Source organism: Dermochelys coriacea, chromosome 1 (assembly GCF_009764565.3).
Source record: "Dermochelys coriacea isolate rDerCor1 chromosome 1, rDerCor1.pri.v4, whole genome shotgun sequence".
Taxonomy (NCBI): domain Eukaryota; kingdom Metazoa; phylum Chordata; order Testudines; family Dermochelyidae; genus Dermochelys; species Dermochelys coriacea.
The window spans coordinates 14,424,764-14,448,765 of record NC_050068.2 but is presented as its reverse complement, the minus strand read 5'-3'; the positions used below and the strand labels follow the sequence as shown (position 1 = coordinate 14,448,765).

General features: G+C 51.8%; 2 protein-coding genes across 4 annotated transcripts in view; both read right to left on the bottom strand.

Moving 5' to 3' along the window:
• Window positions 1-24,002, bottom strand: part of CAPN5 (calpain 5) — a 132,225-nt gene that overhangs the window by 22,890 nt on the left and 85,333 nt on the right. For all 3 annotated transcript variants that reach the window (XM_038387472.2, XM_043504064.1, XM_043504065.1), the window contains 4 exons: window positions 9,369-9,577; window positions 4,805-4,997; window positions 2,457-2,650; window positions 1,181-1,258 (listed from right to left, as the gene is read on the bottom strand). In XM_038387472.2, coding sequence (XP_038243400.1) covers window positions 1,181-1,258; window positions 2,457-2,650; window positions 4,805-4,997; window positions 9,369-9,577 — 674 coding nt within the window. The remainder of the gene's footprint in view (window positions 1-1,180; window positions 1,259-2,456; window positions 2,651-4,804; window positions 4,998-9,368; window positions 9,578-24,002) is intronic.
• On the bottom strand, window positions 18,134-20,573 carry LOC119849972 (olfactory marker protein). The gene has a single exon (XM_043504066.1). It carries the CDS (start codon window positions 20,209-20,211, stop codon window positions 19,732-19,734), a length of 480 nt encoding a protein of 159 aa, XP_043360001.1. The 5' UTR covers window positions 20,212-20,573; the 3' UTR covers window positions 18,134-19,731.

Genomic DNA, 24,002 nt, shown 5'->3' with positions numbered 1-24,002 from the left:
CTTTTTTGGTGGTTCAGGTTCTATAGTTTCCGCATCGGAGTGTTGCTCTTTTAAGACATCTGAAAGCATGTTCCACACCTCATCCCTCTCAGATTTTGGAAGGCACTTCAGATTCTTAAACCTTGGGTTGAGTGCTGTAGCTACCTTTAGAAATCTCACATTGGTACCTTCTTTGCATTTTGTCAAATCTGCAGTGAAAGTGTTCTTAAGACGAACAACATGTGCTGGGTCTTCATCAGAGACTGCTATAACATGAAATATATGCCAGAATGCAGGTAAAACAGAGCAGGAGACATACCATTCTCCCCCAAGGTGTTCAGTCACAAATTTAATTAACACGTTGTTTTTTTAATGAGCGTTATCAGCATGGAAGCATGGTCTTCTGGAACGATGGCTGAAGCATGAAGAGGCATATGAATCTTTAGCACATCTGTCACATAAATGTCTTGTGACGCCAGCTACAACAGTGCCATGCAAATGCCTATTCTCACTTTCAGGTGACATTGTAAACAAGAAGCAGGCAGCATTACCTCCCGTAAATATAAACAAACTTTTTTGTCTGAGCGATTGGCTGTACAAGAAGTAGGACTTTGCAGGCTCTAAAAGTTTTACATTGTTTTGTTTTTCAGTGCAGTTATGTAACAAAAAAAAATCTACATTTGTAAGGTACACTTTCATGATAAAGAGATTGTAGTACAGTACTTGTATGAGGTGAATTGAAAAATACTATTTCTTTTGTTTATATTATTTTTATTACAAATGTTTGCACTGTAAAAATGATAAAGTAAATACAGCACACTTTGTATTCTGTGTTGTAATTGAAATCAATATATTTGAAAATGTAGAAAAACATTCAAAAATACGGAGTAAACTTTAATTGGTATTCTGTTGCTTAACAGTGCGATTAAAACCGTGATTAATCACGGTTAATTTTTTTGAGTTAAATGGCGCGAGTTAACTGCAATTAATTGACAGCCCTACTTAAAAGCCTGGGGGGTTTCACAACCCCGAGGTTGTGAACTGGATCCTTCACTGAAGCTTGTCTGGTGTGGATTATTTTCAGACCTCCCTTTGTTTCGTGCCGTGAGTCCTGTGTCAGTTCAATGGGAAATGGTTGGGTGGGAGTAATCAGTCCACACAGCTTCCCCTTGACATTGTAGAAAACCCAGCAGGGACTCACCAGAACTCCCCGTCGTCTTCCACCGTCATCCCTAGCTTCTCTCTCTCGCTCTTGCTCACCTTCTGCCACTCTTCAGAGCTGCCGAGGGGAACAGAAGGGAATCGTTACTTAGAGGAAAAGGGGAGACATGCCGGGGGTTCAGCTGTTTATTCAGTCTGGGGGATCTGCCCCGAATGGGGGGGCCAGCATGAGGCCTGTGCATGACTTTAGCCACATTTGAGCCCTCCAGTGGAGCAAAGGGGATAGACAGCTTGATGGCATATAGCTTGTGTAGCCCCTGGGCTGCTCTAGATTACACTGGGGGCTAGTTCAATCCCCAAGGATCAGGGGAGTGGGTAATTGGCTTAGATCTAACATTTCCCTCCCCTCCCCGTGTCCTGAGCAGAGCGCACCTTGGCCAGACTGGGGATCTGGCCCCCAGAGTTTGCAAACCCCACCAGCTGTGCCAGACGAGCTTGCAAATTTGAACTTGCGCTGTCTGGCTGATGCAGGTAGAGCAACCACCTCAGGCTCCACCAGTGGGGCAAACAGATTCCACAAGCAGCATGGCAGAGCTGCTTGGCTAACCCAGCAGGGCCAGATCCGCGGCTCCAGTGCCAGCCTCAGCAGCAGGAAAGCTGCCCGGAAAGGGGCAGCTGAGGTTTCCCCATGACACAATGTGTGGGGAGGATAGATCTAGGCTGTCTCTACATCACTTGCGCCCCCTAGCTCCACGGAGGGGGCATCGGGGTGGGGTGTGCCAGGGCAGAGCATACAATTCTCCCACAATTCTTGCCAGCTCTAAGGTCCCTAGGGGTGCTCTAGGCGGAGTCCTACTGGGGGCCACCTTGCCTGGCCCTGGACTGGGGGAGCCAAAAGATGACTTCAAGCCACCCTCTACTCCCTCTTCAGCAGTGCTGGGTGTAAACAAGCTGAGGATCTGGCCCATAACATCCACTAGACCCTTGATGAACCATATAAAGTCTGCTGGGCCCCAGGGAGAGTATTCAGCTCTTCGTAATCCTATCACAAACAGCCCCCAAAGCCAGGAAAGGGCCTGTGTACATTAGTATTGGAGAAACCAAACTACCCATTGCTGGCTGAGACATCATGTGGCATCAGAAAAATTTTCGAATAGCGAAGGGCCCCGAGTTTCACCAGACAGTCCATCCCATCTGTCCATAACACCCCTCGTCACACCACAGACCCCACAAATGCACAGGCTCTCGGCCGAGGAATGCTGGTGGGTGGCTGGCTGGCGACCCCCTCCAGGCCCCCTGGCCCCAGCTTTACTCACGTGTCGCTCCATGGGCCATTCCACTCCCTCTCCCCCCAGGGGTTCCGCATCCGGATCATATCCAGCTTCTCCGACTTGAAGAAGGCCAGCAGACCGTGGCCCAGGCGGACTTTCCGCACGTCCGTCACAGCGTAGGCGTGTCCTTTGACAAGGCCACAATCCAGGCGGGCTTCCATGTCAGCTGCTGTGGTGGCCTGGCCAGGGAAACACAAAGCAGAGCCCCAGGGCCAGGGCTTTCAGCTCCAGGAAGGTTATATTCCTGTGACGGTCCGTATCACTACGTTCACCCTGTTTACAAAACTATAATGGATTTTGCACAAAGTAAGCCTTGTGAGGTATCATTTGAAAACTCATAATATGCTGTTCATTATTGTCCTGGTAAAATATGAGTGGCAACTTGAACATAAGAACGGCCATACGGGGTCAGACCAAAGGTCCATCTTGCCCAGTATCCAGTCTTCTAATAATGACCAATGCCAGGTGCCCCAGAGGGAATGAACAGAACAGGTAATCATCAAGTGATCCATCCCCTGTCACCCATTCCCAGCTTCCTGCAAACAGAGGCTAGGGACACCATCCCTGCCCATTCTGACTAATAGCCATTAATGGACCTATCCTCCATGAATTTATCTAGTTCTTTCTTGAGCCCTGTTACAGTCTTGGCCTTCAAAAGGTCCTCTGGCAAAGAGTTCTACAGGTTGACTGTGAGTTGTGTGAAGAAATACTCACTTTTGTTTTTAACCTGTTGCCTATTAATTTCATTTGGTGACCCCTAGTTCTTGTGTTATGAGGAGTAAATAGCACTTCCTTATTTACTTTCTCCACACTAATCATGATTTTATAGACCTCTATCACATCGCCCCTTAGTCGTCTCTTTTCCAAGCTGAAAAGCCCCAGACTTATCAATCTCTTCTGATATGGAAGCTGTTCCATATCCCTAGTCATTTTTGTCACCCTTTACATTATATGAGATTCTACTGTATAACATTATTGAGACATATTCCAAGTTTAGAAAAGCAGATACAAACCAGTTCCTCATAGACAAAAGGCAAACTGACAGCTCAGCCAGGTGTCAACAAAATCAGATGGACTATCACCTGGTCACGTGGCCATTCTTTGGCGGGAAAAAGGGTGTGAGTGATAAATTTACATCTTGGCAAAGAAGCAGCTGGAAGTTCGCATCCCCACAGACTTGCTGTCTCCTGCACCCCAGCCAGAGATGAACCAACAGATCCCCACAGCTCTGGGGGTCTCCAGAAGGCAAGAGGCCTCTGAACTCATTCCGAGACCTGCACTACCAGGGTCTCCCTAGCTATGGCTGCCTCCCAGCCCACCCCTTCCCCTCACACCAAGGGTTTTCTCCCAGCATGGAGGTGCTTGTGGAAGGTTGCACAGCTTGGGGCTGTAAGAACTTTTCCTAGCAGGCTGCATGTGGCTGTGGGGCAGGGGAGATGTTACTTCCTTAGTCCTGCCCCTGCCCCCTCCCTGTGCAGATCCCCAAACCCAGGCTGAGCCCCTCCATGGAACCACAGGAAGGTAGGGAGGGACGGTGCCAAAGAGGCAGCTGGCGGTCTCCTTCTGCACCGAGCAGAGGGCTCCCACTGCATGTGGATCCCTGGTGGAAGAGCTGTCCCATTACAATCTGCAGCTCCAGAAGGAGGGGAGTGGGAAAGCCGAATGTCCTGCGGGGGGAAAGCAAGCAAAGGGAGATGTTTGCTGACTATCAGGGAACGCTGACACAGTCTGACTGTGACACAGTATCCCGAGGGAAATGCTGGATGCTTCAGCACCCGAGACAGTTAAAATAGCACCAGGCTGGAGAATATGCTGTAGGGAACAAGCATTTGCTTGCAAAAAAGGAGGGGGGTGGGCCAGATCCCCTACACAGACTGTCCCTTCTCCAGGCTCTATAATCCGTTCCGACACACGTGCATGGGATGTCGGGAGGGGGTTCCGTTATTACGGGCGAACCCAGGAAGCACTAGCATCGCAAGTGACCGAGTGACCACATCCATAGCGGGTTGAAAGCAAACCAGCCCAGATGCACGACAAATCAGCCCATCCTTGTGTAAACCAGCCCAGCTGCACTGCAATAGGGATTCCGAAAATAAAATTCTCCCTTACGTGTCTGCATCACCAAGGGGCCCAATTCTGAGCTCCCAGGGGAAGATCAGGCATCGCTCCGGTGGCAGAGAGATCTACGGCAGGCTCACACTATCTACCCGGATTGTCAGCTCTTTGGGGCAGGGACCATCCTTTCACTGTGTGTGTACAGAGCCCAGCTGATCCCTGACTGGGACCTCTCAGCGTGGCTACCAGACAAACCACAACAGCAGCACATGTCTTACTTTGATGGAGCAGCTGATGAGCCCTCCCCTGTTGTGGACCTTCAGCACTCGCTCAAAGAGGAGATTTCGTTTGGCTTCGTCGTTAACATAGTTCCCTTCGATCAGGTCGATGGGCTCGGAGACACCGCCAGTAAAATCTACTAGTGCATCCGCCGTGTTGCCACCATCTAGCGCCTCGTAACACCCGGCCAGCCTGCAAGAGGGGAGGAATGAAGACAGCATGTGTGCAGGTTAGCAGCAGTCACGGGGCTCTAGGAGAGGGTTGGAGCATGGTACAGTCGGCATGCCCAATAATGCCTCCCAGGCTGGGCTCTGTCAGCATTTCCAGGACTGGGTGAGTCTCGACTGGTTTGTGTATTAAACAGGGGTGGACAAGCAGCTTTTCATTGCGACTGTCCGTGCCCCCAGTTAAAAAGACAAACCAAACCCCAAACCACACACATGTAGCTAACAAAGCTGGGCCCATCCTTTATCAGATTTGTTTACTTGCATGTTGTTTCCCTACCCACTCCCCTTTGCAAGGACTGTCTTCTCCAACGGGGCCCCGATCCCAAGGATGCTACCTTACTAAAATAATAAGTCAGCCACCAACCACCACCAAATCTTCGTGAAAATCTCTGGCCAAAACTTTCCTGAGTTTCAAAGAGGTTTAATCGACTTCCCTTCCCTTGGATTTCTCATGAGCTTGGGCAGAAAATGCTGAATGATTGTTTCCACTCCATTTCTGGCTCAAGCAGAAGGGAAGAGTATCACAAATCTCTCTGTGTGGCCAGCCCTGCACAAGTTTGGATAAGCAGCAGTTTGGTCTTTATCTGAACTGAAGCCATGGGCCAAGATTCTCCTCCTAGCAACCTTTCCCCTGTAATTAATAGCAGCAAAATGGTTGTGGGGTGTAAGGTACAGGAGGGGGGTCCCTAGACCTAGGCTCTATCCCAAGTTCTGCCTCAAACTTCCTTGAACCACCCAGCAAGTCACACAGGCCAACGTTGAACTCAGCGGGAGTAGTAGTTCCTCAATGCCTCTGAAACTCAGGATGATCATATAGGTGCTTAACATCAGGCATGCAAGTTTGAAAATATTGTCCTTGATCTCTGAGCACCTGTTTAAGTGCCTGTAAAATGAAGACACTAAAACCTATATTGCAGGGGGGTTTGGTGACATTTCACTTGTTCATCGCTTTGAGATCTCGGGACGGAAGTTGCAAAGCACAATTATTATGTTCGCTCTCGTCAAACACACCAAAGGGCTGTTCAACACGTTCAGTTCTACGGAAGCGTTTTCTCCCCTCACAAGGAATCTTGATCAAAAGCTAGTAACAGCTGGAGCGGACTGAAAGATGTCAATTTCACTTCCTAGGGGCTCCCCCAAATGCTGCCTGGTTTTGATCCAGATGGATATATGTCCCATCTGAACTTCTCTAGCCAAAACTTCAATGAAATATCACACAGAACTGCTGAGCATCCCCTGCTTCCATGCAGAAAACTTGGGTAAACCACAAATTTTGCCCCATTTCGACACAAAACCTTAAAATCGCACAAGGTGCATTAAGAACAATCTGGACATAATGACAAAGTATTGGGATGAACCAGGCCCATCCAAATCAGGGCCAGAGCCCCCCAAATCCACAGGCTGGGACTCCTGGACACTGGCTGAGTGTCCAGCCGTGTCCCTCTCCTGCCGGTGCCACACGCTGCTGCCCCGATCTCCAGCCCCAGCTAGGGGTCTGAGCCAGTGGCAGATTGGCCAATTGTGGGGCCCTGGAAAAATGGGCCTGGAGCTCCTGCCAGGGAGCAGGGTTGGGGTGCAGCGGCTTGCCCCGCTCCACCTACCGCTCCTGCTGGAGTGAGGCAAGCCCCCACGCCCTGACCCTGCTTCCTCGCAGGAGCGCCAGGCAGGTAGAGCAGGGTCTCACACACTTGGCCTCATTTCCCAACAGGAGCACGGGGGACACTGCAGGCAGAAGGGGTGGGGAGGGGCCCCCACTTGTCCTGGCCCAGGGTCACACAAAATCGTAATCCACCTCTGGCACCATGGGGGGAGGTAGCCCCCGTGTCACTGCCGCCCACCCAGTTTTCCTGTCCTAGCTACACCATTATATCAAGGTGGGAAAAATTCAGTGGCGGGGCCAGTGGACAGGTGACAGCATCAGAATTCACAGTGCTGGAGCACTCCAGGACGCTCCAGGGAGAGCCAGGAGGCTATTGGGAGAGTGGGCTGCTGTTTCCTTCTTAGAAGGAATGAAGAGGCTGGTAACCATCTGTGTCTGGGAAATGGGAGTGGGTGTGGTGCGGAGACAGTAGTTTTCATCTTGTGTCTAAGCCCGAAGTCTCCAGCTCCCTGGGCTAGTATCATGCCTCCCAGCTAAAAGAAGCTGTTAGAGCCCAGGAAACTGGAGCTTCTGGGCCTGAGTTTGATCTCACTTACACTGGTGTGCAACAGGAGTAATGGCCGAAGCCAAAGGGGTGATACCGATGCAGAGTGCAGATGTGGACAGAACAGAGGCATCTGCTATGATGAACTCACTCTCTATTCAAGGGAGAAACCATTACACTGCCGGCAAAAATTAGGGGCAAAAACTTTGGGCTAAGTGCGTTTGGGCAAACTCCAGGAGATGTAAAGGCTCTGCTCTGGTTTGCAACCTTGCATGGAGGCCTCACCTGTACCTCTCCACTGCCATGCACCTACGGGGGTGCGTTTAATACATGTCCCAACAGACAGGAATCAACCAGCTGCAGTAATTAGCCAGCTGCCAATTGCATTTACACAGAGACCCCATCGTTATGGCAGGAAGACCAAAGTGAGTTTTACCCTCTGGAAACATTTCTAGTTGGGCGATGCCTGGAATGGGGCTGTTTTAAGGCTTTAGAGGTGGGGTCAGGAGCAGGCCAGCCAGAGAAAGAGCTTCTGGGTGGAGAGTCGAGCGGATGCGCTTGCTTAGAAGGAGTCCTGCCTTCTCAGATGCTGCAAATCCTCCCCGATTCACCTTGTAAGCTCCCTACACGATCGGGAGGTCAAGGACTGGCAGGGAGAGGTTGGATGGCCAGATGGAGAGGGCATCAGGAGAGTGAGATGAGGAGCAGGGGGGCGGGGAGGATGGGAGTCCATGCTGGGAGAGAGGGATGGAGCCAGCAGCAGTGGGGAAAGGGATTGAATAGTAAAAAGCATCTCTAGGCCTTGGGCCACTTGGGGACAGCAGGCCCGATCAGCAGTTGCAGGAGGTTCAAGGTGATTTCAGGGAGGTTGGGAGAGCAGGACGGGGAGCAGTAGCACATACCCTGCACCAGCTGCTTTCAGCACCATCCAAACTCCCTCTGAGCACTGGGAGCCCCCATATTCACTGCAGGAGGGGTCCTGCAATGGGTCCTGATCAGAATTAGCATGCGGCTAGGATTCAGTGCGAGGCCACTTTAGGGCTAGTTCCCAGGTTTGGATTTGTCACAGCGGAGCCGATGAGGATGCTGCCATCTTGACAGTGTCACGAGATCAGCAGTTCTCCTGAGATTTTGGATGCATTCAGGGCTATCATGGCAAACAACCCCCTGCCCCATTTTTTAGATCTAACCTGGAACCAGAACTGGGAAGGGTGGGTATAGATGTGGGAGCTTGACTGCAAAATGCTCCCCACCCCTTATGAAATTCAGAGGGACTCCCCTAAGTTCCACTAAATGTGATGGTCCAAACTTTTAGCAAGCTCTACCACTCCAAGGAAGATGACAATCACCCTTGACCTGTAAGGAAAAGGTTTGCCAGTGCCTCCCTTCGCCAGGGATAGATACAGAACTTTTCAAAGTAAGGACTCATGATCAATAATAACCATACCTAGCTTTTATACATAGGGTTTTCAGGTATCCAGTTTTTGACTGGAAAGGCCGGTCAAAAGGGGACCTGGCAAGTGTCCGTTCAAATGTACTGACTGGACACTAAAAGTCTGATTACTGCGGGCTGCAGTCATTGTGGGGGAGGCGTTGGCTCATCAACCCGTGTCAGCCCCTGCTCAGCCGGGGCCGCTTCCTACCTGCATCTCATGGGCGGGCAGGCAGGCTGCAGGCTCCTCATCTAGCTGCAGCTCCTGTGCCAGCCCCGGAGCAGAGGGAGCCCACGTGGGGGAGAAAGCAGGAGGAAGGGAGGTGGAGAGGCTCTAGTCACAGGAGAACAGGAGGGAGGAGAGCAGCGAGTGATGTGACAGGAGCAAGCTGGGGCAGGGCCTCGGGGGAAGAGGCGGGGCAGCAGATGGGGCCTCGGGGGTCTAGGTGGGGCAGGGCAGTCTGGTTTTCAGAAATTAGACAGCTGGCAACCCTATTTATATGGCATTTGTCATCTGCAGATCTCAAAGCACTTGACAAAGCAGGTCAGTATTATTATTCCCATTTTACTGATGGGACAAACAGGGACTTACCAAAGCCAACCAGCAGGCCTATGGCAGAGCCAGGACTCAAACCTAGGGCTTCCAAGTCCCAGGCCAGTGCTCTGCCCACTAGACCATACTGCTCCCCACAGAGCTACTTACACAGAGCACCAGGCCGGGCTGCAGTTCAGCCTTAGTGGCTCCGGCTCGTATACCTACTTGGCATAGGCCTTCTCCACCAGCGCGCACCAGAACTCGTTCTTGGAGTTGGAGTGGCAGTAGATGAGCTGGCTGTGAAGCGTGGGCAGGCGGTCGTCTATCACAACGTCCACCCAGTCACCGAATCGCCAGAACTGGAAGTGGAAAATCCCGGCGTAGTTCTCTGGTTTTTCGGCATTCCACTCCTGTTCCTTCCAGTCTGGGATGACCTGTGTTAGTTGGGGGAACAATGGATTATTCACTTGTCCTGGAAAAGAAACTCCTCCCTCCAGCACTGATGCAGGGAATATTAGAGTGTCGTGGAGCCTGTTAGAAATTGGGGGTGGGGGGGGTCTGCTTCAATGGTTCTCCTATCCCAATATCCCATCTCTGCTATTGGCCAATGACAGCGGCTTCAGAGGAAGGACAAAGCACCCGGCAAACATGCCTGACTGGTGTACTGGGCCTGCAGCAGTTTAACATGAAACAGATCGAAATGCAGTTACATTGACACAGGTGGCTGTAAAAAAATGGCACCTTCTTAGGTCCCGCTGGGCATGACTCTGGTGTGACCTGTTGATTTTAGTGCTGATTTACAGTAGGGGAGGGGAGGGGAGGGGAGGGGAGAATCGCACCCTCTGTGTCTGAGTCCTAGGTGCGGACATTACTGGCTGCAACAGAGCAGCAGAATTCATCTCATGATCCACCCTGAGAGCAGGTGCTAGGACCCCACGGTCAGCTTATTCACTCACCAGGTATTAGAGAAGTGGGGACTGTAGGGACTAAGCCAGAAGAGATTCTGTAGGGGACAGTCAAGGTAAGGGAGAAAGCTTAGGCCAAGGCAGTGTTATTTGTACTGTCAGTTAAGCTGAGCCCAAGTATAGGGTAAGTCTGGACAACAGACTGACTTGATTGGGTGAACTCCACCAGCTCAGACTGCCATTAGCCCTGAAGCCCCAGCACTGCTACAGCAGAGACGGATGTTATCTGTCGGCTCAATTCCAAATGCAAAATCCTTCCAACTGGTGATGACATTTGAGTTGGTGATGGCCTGTTTGGAGTTCAGACCCCAGCTAGGCCTTGTGATGCAGGCAGCTCTGACCAGTACCCTGAGCATATGTGATCTGAGATCACTGAGGGGACAAACACTGAAGCCCCCAGCATCCAGTGTAATTCCACTGGTTTTGCAGAAAATACTCTGAGAGGAAACAATGTCGCTGCAGGCAACCTCTTAATAAGGGACGGCACTAGAGGAGACCTCAGAATTCCCCAGTTTGAAGTACAATTTCCTCTGATCGTCACCAGGCCCGAAACAAGATTGTTAGTGACGCTTATGCATGTAGCACAGGAATTGCTAAAGAGAGTGGATGGGCCTGGCCAGGCAGGCACCCAACGTGCCTCTGAGTTGGCCTGTGGGAAAGAGAGGGTGACCTACTGTGAACTGAACCCCCATGTGACGATTCAGCTGAAGCCCAAACAGCCCAGCAGGCGGGCTGGGAAATACCCCCTGCAAAACTCCAGCTCAGCATCAAACCTTCTCTTGGAAGCTAAACCCAGCAAGAGCCTTGTTTTGTGGATTTATTTACTTAACCCTCTTCCAAAGTCACATCAGCTAAACTGGAAAAAGGCCCCCCAGGTCTGAACGAGAATGTTCCCGTTCACATTCATCCCTTACCTCACAGATGACTTACAAAAGGGATCTCACAACCTCCATAATGTCCCATGGAGACAAGCTCTAAATAAGGATGTTCTCTAGTTATGCCCTGGGAAGGCTGGGCTCTCCCTTTGTGGCAGGGAAGGGAGGAACCTAAGTAGCACCAAAGCCTCCGCAGCCACAGCACACACTGGTTGCTTGTGTGGGAAGATTCCTCCCTCGCCCCGGGCATCGACTCAGCCTAGCTATTTGCTCCAGGGGCCAGCCTGAAGCTGTGGTCTTTAGCAACGACCCTCTCCACAGAATTCATTTTATTTTCCATGCTACAGCGGGTGCGATCCAAATCTTGGCCTTTACCATTCCTGATAGTTAAAGATACATCAAGATATTAATTATGCCTTTAGTGCCGTGCCCCGCCAGCGCAGCTCGCTGCAGTACAACACCCCGCCAGCGTTGCGTGCCGCAGTACCATACCCTATGAGTAAAGTTGACTGCAGTACAACACCCTGCCAGCATAGCTCGCTGCAGTACCACGTCCTGCCTAATTTCCATAAACTCCTTTCGAAAGCCAGCTCGCTCCCTGAAATGGTTCTGATCAATAGACTGAACAGAGAGAGCCCTGAGAATGAGGGTTTTGAGATTTCCATGAACAGTTTGTGTCAATGAAGACATCTGCACTCCCTCTGGGAAGCTGCCAGCAACGGAGTATACAGCACTCAAACCCACCTCCCCATCAATTCGCTCCTGACTGCAGATCACACTAATTAACCGTCATATTGGGCCATTGTGTTAATCAACTCACTTTTCATGCAGGCCTGTGAGTCATTAAACCATTTCTTACAGGTGACTTCCCAGCCAGAGTTTAACGCAGCCATGCCCAGCAGGAGACCTGCCCTTAGTCCAAGAGCTGCTGAGAAATCTCAGGAGCCCAACATCTCCACTTACAGCCCTTTACTCTGAAAGGCTGGTGAAAATGGCCAGCACCACAGACGTCAATGGGAGCAGCAGCGTCAGAGCTGCAGAGATCAGCAGCAGCATTGCAAACTCCCCATGCAGCCTCACCAACGTGCCTCCGCACAGCCCTAAGCTAAGTCTCCCCAGCCTGTTCGGTCCTTGGTCTCGCTGCATGGATTCCCGAGTGGTTAGTGAGGTGGATCCTAGGCTGACACTACCAATTCCTTTCACCCAGGGCCCAGAACCACTGTTAAGTGATGAGGGCTGTTGCCCACAACTGACTTGGGCTGGGCTAGTCCTGAGATACACGCTCTGAACCACAGAGAACAGTGCTTAGCTGGACAGGAACTCGAGCGCTGTTGTGTCCCCTAGAGGCTCCAATCAAGATCTCCCTCATGCTAGGTGCTGTACATACAAACAGTGGGAGACGGACCCTGCCTTAAAGAGTGGATACAATGAAGGATGGGAGGGGAAACTGAGGCACAGAGAGGTGATGTGACTTGCCCAAGGTCACACAGGAAGCCTGTGGCAGACCAGGGAGAAAAACTAGATCTCCTAAGTCTCTGCCCAATGCCTTAGAGCACCAGCTCATCCCTCCTTTCAGAGCAGCACCAGCAATGAACCTAGAAGTAGTTTGTGGGTTACACTCTCCACAGAAGGGGTGCTGCAATGTGCCATCATAATAATGAAAATACCAATCCCATATATAGGGCTTCTGATCCATAGATTTCAAAGCACTTTACAAAGGAGGTCAGCACCACTGTCCCCATATGTAGATGGAGAAACTGAGGCACAGGGTGGTGACATGTCCTATCCAAGACCACCCAGCAGGCCAGTGGCAGAGATGGACTAGCACCCAGCTCAACCAAGTCCCAGCCCAGTGCTCTTCTCATTAAGCCACACTGCCTTCCTCTCTTCCAGACAATAAGTGGGTGCCCCCAAAGCCCCAATTCCTCAGGAGAAACAGATACCCAAGCCAACGTTAAGGATCACTCGCGACAGGATACGCGGAGCTACAGTAGATTCACTCTGAGCAGCTCTAGCCTGTTATCGCAAAGCTTAAAGGAGCTGACTTCAATTTCACTTTGCTGCAGAGAATCTCCAGGAGCTCCTCTGGCAAACACCAAATGAAGGCAGAAACAATGCCAGAAATGACTAGTTGTGGTCATGGAAAAGGGCAAAGTCATTCAATATCACCTTGAAAGCCCATTAGCAACCAATCAGACAGAAACAGAGGGTGAAAGGGGAAACTGACACGCAGCTAATGAAGCTACAGCTAAGTAGGGTCAGAAACACAGCGATATTTGCACCATTAGCTGCCATGGGTGTAGGAGGGACAAGTACTAATGAGGGCAAAGCAGCCATAATTTAAGCATCAAACAGATTAAGATGGGGAACAGCCACAGGAACTGTAAACGGAGCCATTGCCTTCACTCCTTTTAAGCCTTGATTCAGGAAAGCGTCCCTATTCAGGACTGCATTCAAACATGTCCATAAAGTTAAGCAAGTCCTGAAGTGTCTTCCTGAACTGGGGCCTTAAAACCTCTCTCTGTCCTAATACCACAGATTATTCCCAGCTGGTCCTGGGCAGGCAAGCAGCCAGCTGAGACTTCTGCTTTTTGGCTAATTCCAGTTCTAGTGTCTCTTCATCCTCCTCTTCACCAATCCTTGCTTGCCTCTTTCCTGTCTCTCCCCTTTCCACCTGATGCTTCCTGTCTGACACGGAGAGCATAAACTGTCTTCCGGAGACTGTCTTCTTTATTACCTGTCTGTACACACCTAGCAGAATGGAGTCTTGATCTCTGACAGGGGTTCCTAGCTGCTACTATAACAGCTATACTAAAGAAGAAGACATTTGGAGGGGAAAAATGTTTTCATTATTTTTAAAAGATTAATAATAGTGAATATAGATTAGAAAATGTGACCATTCCTCATGCAGGGCAGCAAATCTAAAGGTGACTATGGAGAGAACTTTGTCATGGTCGACAAGGGGCTGAGATTTCTGACTGGAGATGGGCTCCTACTTTAGCTCATTACTTACATACAGAGGAGTAGCGAAATAGTGCCTTGTTGACCGGCATTGTCTCATTGTTTCCTTGTCCCCCCCATCTGTTGACATTTGCCTTATTCTTAGACTGTCAGTTTTTCGGGGCAGGGGCAGTCTCTGTGTTCTGTGTTTGTACAGCACCTGGCACAATGGAGTTCTGGTCCATGATTGGGGCTCCTAGGCGCTACGATAATAAAAATAAATAAATAATAAGAACAAGGCTGAGAAAAGCTAGCAGCCTGAACTGTGACCCAATATGGCTACTTGCTGTGCTGGGGGAATGGAGATTGGGTGAAGTGGAGCTGTTGGGAAAGCTGGGTGTGGATGGGGGTATGATAGGGCACCTCTCCCACACTGGGCTCTACGGGGTTAATAGAGCCCTCGGGAGGCTGCACAGGAGGCAGCCAATCAGAGAGGGGCTACAAGGAGCAGCCAATCAGGGCTGGGCTGGCCCATATAAGAAGGGGTGCAGCTTCAGTCACTCCCTGGAGCTTGAGAATGGAGGAGAACTGGCTGCTTTGCAGGCTAAAGGCAGCAAGCACCCTGGACAGAGCAGTGCTGCAGGCAGACACCAAAGGAGCTAAAGGCAGCTCCTGGAGGGCTGCAGGGATTTGCAGGCTGAGGCCCTGAGGTAAGGGGCAAAGAGGGTGCTGGGACTGTGAGGAAGTGGCCCAGGGAAATCTACTGAGGAGTTGGAGAGGGCGCCACAAGCAGCAGCTATCTACAGGGTCCCTAGGCTGGGACCTGGAGTAGTGGACTGGCCTGGGTTCCCCCCTGCCCTCTGACCCCACTTGCCATTGAGGAAGTGGCTGGACTAAGGGACTGTGACATTCCCCCGGAAAGGGGGAGCACAGAGTGCGATGCAGCCAGAGGGCTGTGTCATGAAGAGGATACTGCGGTCCTAAGAGTGACCCGGGTCCCTGGAGCAGATGTGACAGTAGTGAGATGCCACCAAAAGAGGGTGCACTGGCTAGCAGAGCTGATCCCCAGGACAGCCAGCAGCGGGTGCCGCAGTGGTGAGTCCCACCCCATCACAGGAGGGCAGAGGGGGAATGGTGTGATGATCAGAGATGGGGGGAGGAGGGGTTGTTGGGGTAAATCAGTGTTATGCAGGCAGTGAGGGAAGCCCAGCACTTCTGTGCCAAGGCATTTCCACTTGAAGTAGCACAATGGGGATCCCTTCCTTACCTCCCCAATGCATCAAGGAAGTAGTGGCGTCGGTGGCTCTTGATGCGTCAATGCCTGGTTGGTTCCTACGGCGCTGCTCCAAGGCGTTTGGTGCAGGGACACTGGCCTTCCCTCTGTTCCAGGCTCCTTGCCCAGCCACAGACCCTCCCCTTGCTTCTCCAGCCTCATCCACACACAAGCCTGTTTCCCCACAGTCCCCTGCCTGTTACTGTCCCCACTTGCCTGGTACCCCACCCCTGCTCATCCCCCTCTCCCCAGAGACCCATCTCTCCTCACAACCCACCTCCATGCACCCAGCTGCCCAGTTTTGCCTCCACGGTCTCTGTGTGAGATGTTATCAGAATAAGCATTGGCATTTGATGCATGGCGTTCATGGGGACTGGAGATATTCAGCCAGAGAAAGCTACTGAAATAAGGCAAACTTTCAAAAAGGAGCATTTTAAAACATTGCCTCTTGCAAACACCAGTAGCTACTTCACTAACAAAACAGTACAGATTGTGATGCCAAACCTGGAGCCTAACTTCAGTCATTAAAGTGCAGCACAGAGGGATTTCAGAGCAAATCCTAGAAGAACCAGAACCATGGAGTCACTACAAACACCTCCAGGATCTCCAGACCACCGGGTTTTTACTTCCTTGGTAATCAGGGCAGCTAGCCCTGGTTCGTCCCGACAGAGGCGTGGACACATGGCCGCCACCCCGCTCACCATTTACTTTGTGCATTGTAGACATGTTTAGCCAGCCCTCCTGGCTCGCTGTGTCGTATACCAGCCCAGAATGCAAGTCACTCCATGGGATAGCCCCCTGGAATTCACAGGAGGCACTGCTCCAAGCACAGGGTGGCAGGTATGCGCACACAGCTCAGTGACAGCGGAGAAGACCCAGCCCAGGCCATATTTGCTGCCAGAGGGTCAAGTCAGAGAGTCACATAATGGTCACAAAAACACAGTGTTGTATGTCGTGCGGGCAGGGCTGCACGGCGTTTGTACACTGTGAAGTGATTTGATTTATCTCATAGCCCACAAGAATCCCATGGGAGGACACAACATGGTTGGTACACACCACTGATCCACCAGGTCCCATTCATGCCCTTGTAACATCTCCTCCTAACCACGACTTTGGAACAACCATAGCAGAGACAGCCTAGAGAATCCACCCCAGGTTTCCCACTGAGCCCAGGGCAGGCTGGGACAGGACCGTGGGAATGAGTGGGTGCTGTGGGAGCTCATCTCTGTGCCTCGATTCAAGGAACCTCCAAACTCCAAGGACGCAACACTCATTGTGGGGGGAATGACTGACAAAGGGCTCCAACGAAGGAAACCAGAGGCACAATAACCACACAGCTCCGAGTCCGATTTTCAGGAGAGCTTGGGGAATTGTGTTTTTTTTTTTAAAACAGTAAATGCCAATTAAGAAACGAGGCATCTGTGACTGGGAAGAATGGTCCTGTGTGGGGGGAGAACTCAGGGACGTCATTTCCTTAACAGGAGGCAAAGAGTGTGGTTCTCTCTGGGTACCTCCCCGACTCCGAAGGAGGGAGACCCGAACTGTGCCTGTCATGAGACCTACATACAAACCAGGTGAAGCCCATCTCTGTGCAGAAAGGCTGGTGCATCACTTAAGCTATTTTGTAAAGATAAAGGGGCGCTCAGGACTTTCTGCTCACGTCTGCGCAGAAGGTCAGTTTCAGTAATGAGGCCAGACCCTCGGCTACTGTACGCTGGCACTGCTCCAGGGGCATGGAGGTTGGCTAATGTCCCTTCCCCCAAACCGTGATGTCGATTTGAGGTACACTGAGGAATCAGAACATTCTCTCTCTCACTCAATAGCTACATGAGCAGTTAAATATCCAGCTACACAGCTCACTCCAGGAACGAAGTTATTACATTTTACAGATCTTAAGCTCTGCAGTGTGTGCGTGGGGGGGGGGGGGCGGGAGACACCTAAAAATGGGGTGAAGATGGATGGGTTCTTCTTTAGTGTTTGTAAGGCCAGGGCATTTTAGGTCAGAGGGAGAAATATCCAACCTCATTCCTCAAGGGTTTTTATTTTCCATTGTACACAAATACATATCCAGCAGGATAAGCGCAGCATGAACTCGACACAGGCGGCGAGACACAAACAATGAATTACTGTTCAAGTGTCCTGATGGCTCATAACAGTGATTTCGGTAATGGCTAGTGCTGGGACAGTCTGATTGGCCCATGTGGCATTTCAGGCCAGGAGCCAAACTCTGCTCTGGGATGTGTGTGGGTGGTTTCATAGAATCATAGAATCATAGAATATCAGGGTTGGAAGGGACCTCAGGAGATCATCTAGTCCAACCCCCTGCTCAAAGCAGGACCAATCCCCAATTTTTTCCCCAAATGGCCCCCTCAGGGATTGAACTCACAACCCTGGGTTTAGCAAGCTAATGCTCAAACCACTGAGCTATCCCTCCCCCCCACTCCCTGGTGGATCAGTTTCGGTGGAAGGTTCCTGTTAAAATCCCAGAGCAAAATCTGGCCCAAAGTTGCTACGTTTTGTGACAAAAGGGAACAGGAAAAACTGCTATTCCTGATCACCGGGTGCCTCATTTCTTCAGGGAATGGCTCTAAACAAAGACAGAGAGAGCCAACAAATAAAAGTGACAGCACAAAAGAATGCACCGGCAATGTTGTTGTTTTCTCCTGAAAAGACCCAGGTTACTCTGGTACCACAGTTAAGGGAGCTCTCTTCTGCACGTGTCTGATGTTGTCTCACCAGCTTGCGTGACTCTCCGGCACATTTGCCTGCCTTCCGGCCCCACACCTTTGCTGCGTATGCAGTGGCTGCCACTCCAGCTGCTTCCACGGTCACCTTGCAGTTCAGAGTCTCTCTTTGGCAAATAAATGAGCTTTCCCCATCCCCTGCACAGGGAAGCTTGTATATATCAGCTATAAAAATAAGGATGAACTGTGGGTAAGATCAAAGCATGAGGACTGAGCTGAGGTGGGTTTGTTTTTCATGCAGTGACATAATATATACCCCCGGAACAACTCTTAGTGCTTTGTCCTGCAAACACGCTCAAGTGTAATCCTGTTCAGGACCATGGGACAAAGAGTAGCATGTACTTCGCATTTCCATAGCACTTTTCAATGATGGCTCTTAAACAGCTTTACAAAAGAGGGTCCATATCATCACCTCTTTCACAAAGGGGAAACTAAGACACGGAGCAGTTCAGTGACTTGCCCAAGTTCACACACCAACCCGCACAATGGTAGTGCTGTGAAGAGAACCCAGGTCTCCAGCTTCCACCCACGTAGCCTATACACCAGACCCTGGTGCATGTGGCGACACTCCCTACAAAGCTCTATGCCTGGCAGGAAGTGTTAGCAGTAACAGTCCCTTAGGTGGAAAGCTCTTAAGTGCAAGGGAAGTTTCTTATTCTACCGCTTGTAAAGCACTAGGCAAGCTTACAGCCCTAGGTAAATAATTAATAACCAATATATTTCTATGTGAGCTTGGAGAGATCACACACCTGTACTGTACTCTACAAAGGAAGAACACTGCAGAAGACCCACATCTGGCTCAGAGCTACACAGGGTTAAACTCTTCTCAGAAACCTTTGCTCTGCCCCTATAACTTTCCTAGCTCGGCACACTGCAGCAGATTGATCTTCCAACTGTTTTCAATACATAACATCCCCAGGCAGCACATTGTCATCGAGTTCAATTTGTACCACAGCAAGGCAAATGCACCGTGAGAGTTACTCGCTGTGCAGCAGGGAACAGATGAGCTGCTGACATTAACATGGGTCCAAAGCCTGAAGTCCTCACTGGGGTTTGACCAGCAGGCCTGAAATTTGCAGAAGTGGCCATTGATTTCCGATGCATTAGGTGAGGGCGAGGGGCACCCTGAGACTCCCTGGGGCATAATCTTCAGAGGTGCTGAGGTCCACAGATGCAGCTGAGGTCAACGCAAGCTGCAGACATTCAGCCTCTTGGAAAACACATCTCTGGAAAGCTGGGTATCCAAAGTCACCAGACACGTTTGAAAATGATGGCCTTGAGACTGGAGCTCAGAGCGCTGGTCTGCGCCATCTTCCTTACTCCACACGACGACATGCCGTAGAGATCCTTAATATTTCCACTAGACCTTTAACTTCTATGTAAGGTAGTCGGTCAGGTTTGATCAGGGCAGGCCCACAACTTTCAAGTCAGCTCGTCCCCATCTCAGCAGGCTGCCAGTCAAACAGCTCGCCTTGCACAGCTGAATTAACTAGCATTCAATACTGCATTCTAGACTCCTAAAGCAACCGTCCTCTCCATCCATTCAGTCACAAGACACAACCTGCTGGAGAAAGTCTCCCGGCACAGTGGGGAGCAGCTGGGGCAGCGTTATTGTCACCTGCCTATTCTCAAACCATGACTGCCGGCTGCGAATCAACACGGCACACATTTTTTGTCATGCTGTCCCTTTAAAAGAAATGACCAATCACTGAATCGAAGCGAAGAGAAGGAAACATGAAGAGAGAGATGGTTGGGGGCAAGAGGTGTGGGATCTGCCCAGGATGGGATCGATCAGGCTTTGAACACTATGGAGCACTTGAGGTGGGCTGGGTCAAGGCCATTGGTGAAGGAGAGGAGGAAGTACATCACCTTGCGGATCTTGGCCAGCTCCATCAGCCTCTCCCCGAACTCCTGGGCATCTGCCTCGTTACACTTCACTTCCTTGGTCCCTGGCTGCTTCCAGAAGATGCCCACTGGCTCCAGCAGCTGCCTGTTCATGAGGTTGGTGAGGTCGGGCGTCCAGTGCTGGGAGGTGCCTATCACCGTTACCTTCCCCGCTTTCTCCATCTGGATCTTCCAGCGCAGGAAGTACAGGTTGTGCTGCTGGACGAAATCCACCTTGTAGATGTACTCGTTGGGCCGCAGCAGCTTCTCGCCATCCTGCGGCCGCTCGTTCCTCTGCTGGAGGCTCTGCGCCCGCAGCCGCATGCACTTGGTGAGCTGGATGTCCTGGACGAAGGGGAGCTCAAGCTCCGATGCGTTGCCAGCCATCGCCTCTGCCTCTCTCCTCCCCAGCTCAGTTCTCACACTGTTTGACTCTCCAACAGGCCATCCTGGGAAAATGCAAATCCGAAGCCAATCGGCCCTCCCTCCCTGGTCCCAGCGGTGCTAGGCAACCTGGGTCAATGACGCAAAGTGCCCTCTGGGTTTCCTCTGGGTGCCCTCTTGTCTCATTTGCAGATGAGGAATAGATCCTGCCACTGTACAATAATCTATAGGGACGGGATCTCTGATGTCAGCTTCCCTGACAACCTCCTTGACAACTGCTCCCATGCAAGCCAGAGCACAGTTGTTTGTATTTAAATGAGGCCTCTTGCAGAGAGGCCACCAAGTTACAGCACTGGGAAGCAGGACACACAGGGATGTAGCTCCAAGGGCCACCTGCTCTCTTAGGGTGACCATCTTAGGGGCCAGGCTGTGCCCAGCCGCTGCAGAGGCAGGTGGCCACATGGAACCTCTCTGCAAGGATCCCGTCCTGAGCACAAAGGCTACTTCCTGCTAGCCCCACCTAAGGGGGCAGAGGAAGTGGCTCTGCCCAGAGGCATGATGGTACTGAAGGGATCTAGTGGTGGGGTGGGCACACTCCCCTTTACAGCTGCTGTGGAGGTCCTGAAGGCAGTAGCTCCCTGTGAGAGGTAAAACCTGCCAGGGCCCCTGCTAGGGTGGGACAACTCAGAACCATCCCACAATGTAGAGCAATGGCTAAAAGCTACAACTGGGTTGGAAGTATTTACATCCACAGTTCTAGAAGTATCACGGTATAGGCCTGATTTCCCTGGGTCTGTCCTGCCACCTTGGAGGACAGTCACGGGGTCCTGCGTTCAGATGATCTGAGTGTGTGTGTCTAAAGGTTGCAGCACTGGACTGGGGGTCAGGACTCCTGGGTTCTTCTATTCCCAGCTCTGCTGCTGACTCACTGTGGCCTCTGCTTATAGGGGTGTTGTGGGACCTAACGTTTGAAAACTAGTTTGGGAGCATGAAATAAAAGGTGCTGTATAAACATGAGGTATAGTTATTATCCTAGGACAACACAGCACCAGGCTGCATTGTCGCATCAACTCGCAACAGCCCAGCAGTGACACACAGCCACGCAACGTCATCCCTCGAGGGCATGATTTCACGGGGTAACCAATGTGTTGCCCTACAGGACACACACATGCTCAGGTCATGTCCTGAAGCAACGGGCTCCTGAAAAGGTACTGAGAGCTCAGCTCAGCTCAAAAACCAACAGAGGCCAGGAACTCCATCAGAGTCATTTTACTGTGAATGCCGGGGATTGACCTGCCTGCCCCTATTTCTCAAGCTTGGGGAGATCAGCACCAAGGTTGCTAACGGCTGCACAGAGGGACATGGTGATAGCAGGGAACAAGTGAGACCTAATAATAGCCCCACGCCTTTCTACTGTCCTAGGCTTGTTTACTGGCTCACAAGCACCTTTAGGAACAACTTTCCATCCTGCCCAGGGGCTTTAAAGTTAAATGTATTCAGTGACCATTCAGTAGCTGAACTCCCGGTGCTAGTCACAGGGACCTAGCGGGGCATGTTCTGAATGGCAATGGATCTTTTACCTACTAACCCGTCAGTCCAACACGCGTGGCAAGGCCAGGAGGACCGGAGCAGCCACGCCGGTACACAGGGTGGGAGAGGGTTTCCCCTGCAGGACTTTGAAATGTTGGCAAAGCTTAAAAACCCAAGCAATGTTTAAACTACGCAGCAGGGGCATAGGGAGAGTGCAGCCCATTTCTGCAGCCACGTGGCCTGAACCCACGGCTCTTCACCCACAGGCCCCTGCCCACGAGAGAGAGGTTTGCATCACTTGCCTCTGGCTCTGGAAGTGACGCGGGGCCGAATCCTGTGGTCATTACACAGTCAGAACTTCCACAGAGTCAAGTTCTGCTCTCAGCTTCCTATGTGGATGCAACCTTCATGAGTCTGGATTATCACTCCTGGGGATATGGCAGCTGGGGAGAGGATTCGGAGGGGCAGAGATTCCATAGCATCCGCTTGTGGAGTTTTAACTTGGATCATTCCGCTGGGGCACCGGATTTGCCCCCAAATCCTCCTCATGGAAAGGCCAGTGGTTCTGAGCCCAGACGCCGGGGGAGCCCAGTACCAGCTCTGGGATCCCTGGCCCCTCAGCACAGCTTCATTGGAGCTACTCGACCAAGGTTTTCCCCAGCGGCATCTGCCCCTGAACACACTCCCTTGGAAGGCACAGAGAGAATCAACAGAAGAATGAATGTAGCCACAGGCTGATGTTTCCGATGTAGCCGGCTCCCCCCCCCCCGACAGGCTCTGGGAGGCAGGAGCTGTGGGGGGGGGCACTTTTGGGGGCCCCGCAGTCCCAGAGTGGCCTGGGGGATTAGCGGGGGGCCGGGGACAGCCCGCTCCGCTTCCCCCGCCCTGTCCCCAGCCGTGTTGCTTGGGGGAGGGGGCTTGGAGGAAGGGATCCCCCCCCCGCACTCACCGGCAGCGGCAGAAGTGGAGCAGCCTGGCCCCGGCCCGCTCCACTCCGCCAGCTCCCAGCCGCGGCGCTCCGCTTCCCACCGCAGGTGAGTGCAGGACCTTTCCCCAACCCCAGCGACTCGGCTGGGGCCCGGGCAAAGAAAGCGGAGCGGGCTGGGGCCACGTCGCTCTGCTTCCCGCCGCCGGTGAGTGCGGAGGGCATCCTTTCCCCAACTTCCCCGCAGTCACCGGTGGTGGAAACGGAGCGCTGCGGCTGGGACATGGCAGAATGGAGCAGGCGGGGACTGCGTGGCTCCGCTTCCTGCTGCAGCCAGTGAGTGCCTGTCAGGGGGTGGTGGGTGGCGATAGGGGTCGGAGCAGTCAGGGGACAGGGAGCAGGAGGGTTGGGTAGGGGGTGGGGTCCTGGGGGTGATTAGGGACAGGGGTCTCTGGAGGAGGTGGTCAGGGAACAAGGAACTGGGAGGGGGGGGGGCAAAGCAAGTTCGATATAACCTATAACGCGGTGAGATTTGTTTTGTCTCCCGAGGACCGCGTTATATTGGGATAGAGGTGTATATAGACATATGCAAGGTCAGTGGTTCAGGTTTTCAAGGGGGCTGCCAAGCAGGCCAGCATTAGATTCGCTGCATTTGGGCAGCCGAAGCCCAGGGCCCTGAGTCCCGCCACCTGGGGCTGAAGCTGAAGCCTGAGCAATGTTGCTTCGCGGGGGTCCCTGAGGCATGGGGCCCCAGGCAGCTGCCCTACTTGCTACCCCCTAATGCCGGCCCTGGCTTTTATATGAAGAAAACCAGTTATTGTGGCACAGGTGGGCCGTAGAGTTTTTATAGCAGGCCTTAAGTCTGTCGGACAATAGCTTAACTAAGCTAACTGAGCCCTAAGACCTAAAGACTTAACATAAGCAACTAACCTTATGTTTGAGGAAGTGACCCTCAATCATAAGGTGCCACAAGACAGCAGTGATCCTGCATCACAGATGTCACCAGTCAGAATGCTCCATTCAGTGCTGCTGAACTGCTGACAGGTAACCACACGACAAAAGTTTGTACCAGCTTTGGATATTTTACGATAGGAGCATCGGCAGACGTTCAGCCACAAAATAATGCCACAGTAACTAACCAATGCACACTCTACTAAGCTTGAAGTAAATGGCCTAGTAACCTATGGGAGAAGAGCCCCCCAAAATTAGTAGGGTGAGGAAGGGTAGTGTGACAGGGTCAGGACAGATGGCTACAGGAGAGTGTTAGAAGGCAGATATATTAGTCCCAGATTAAGCAGGTCCATTTTCCCTAGGTAAGGTAACAGGGGCAGTTCCAGAA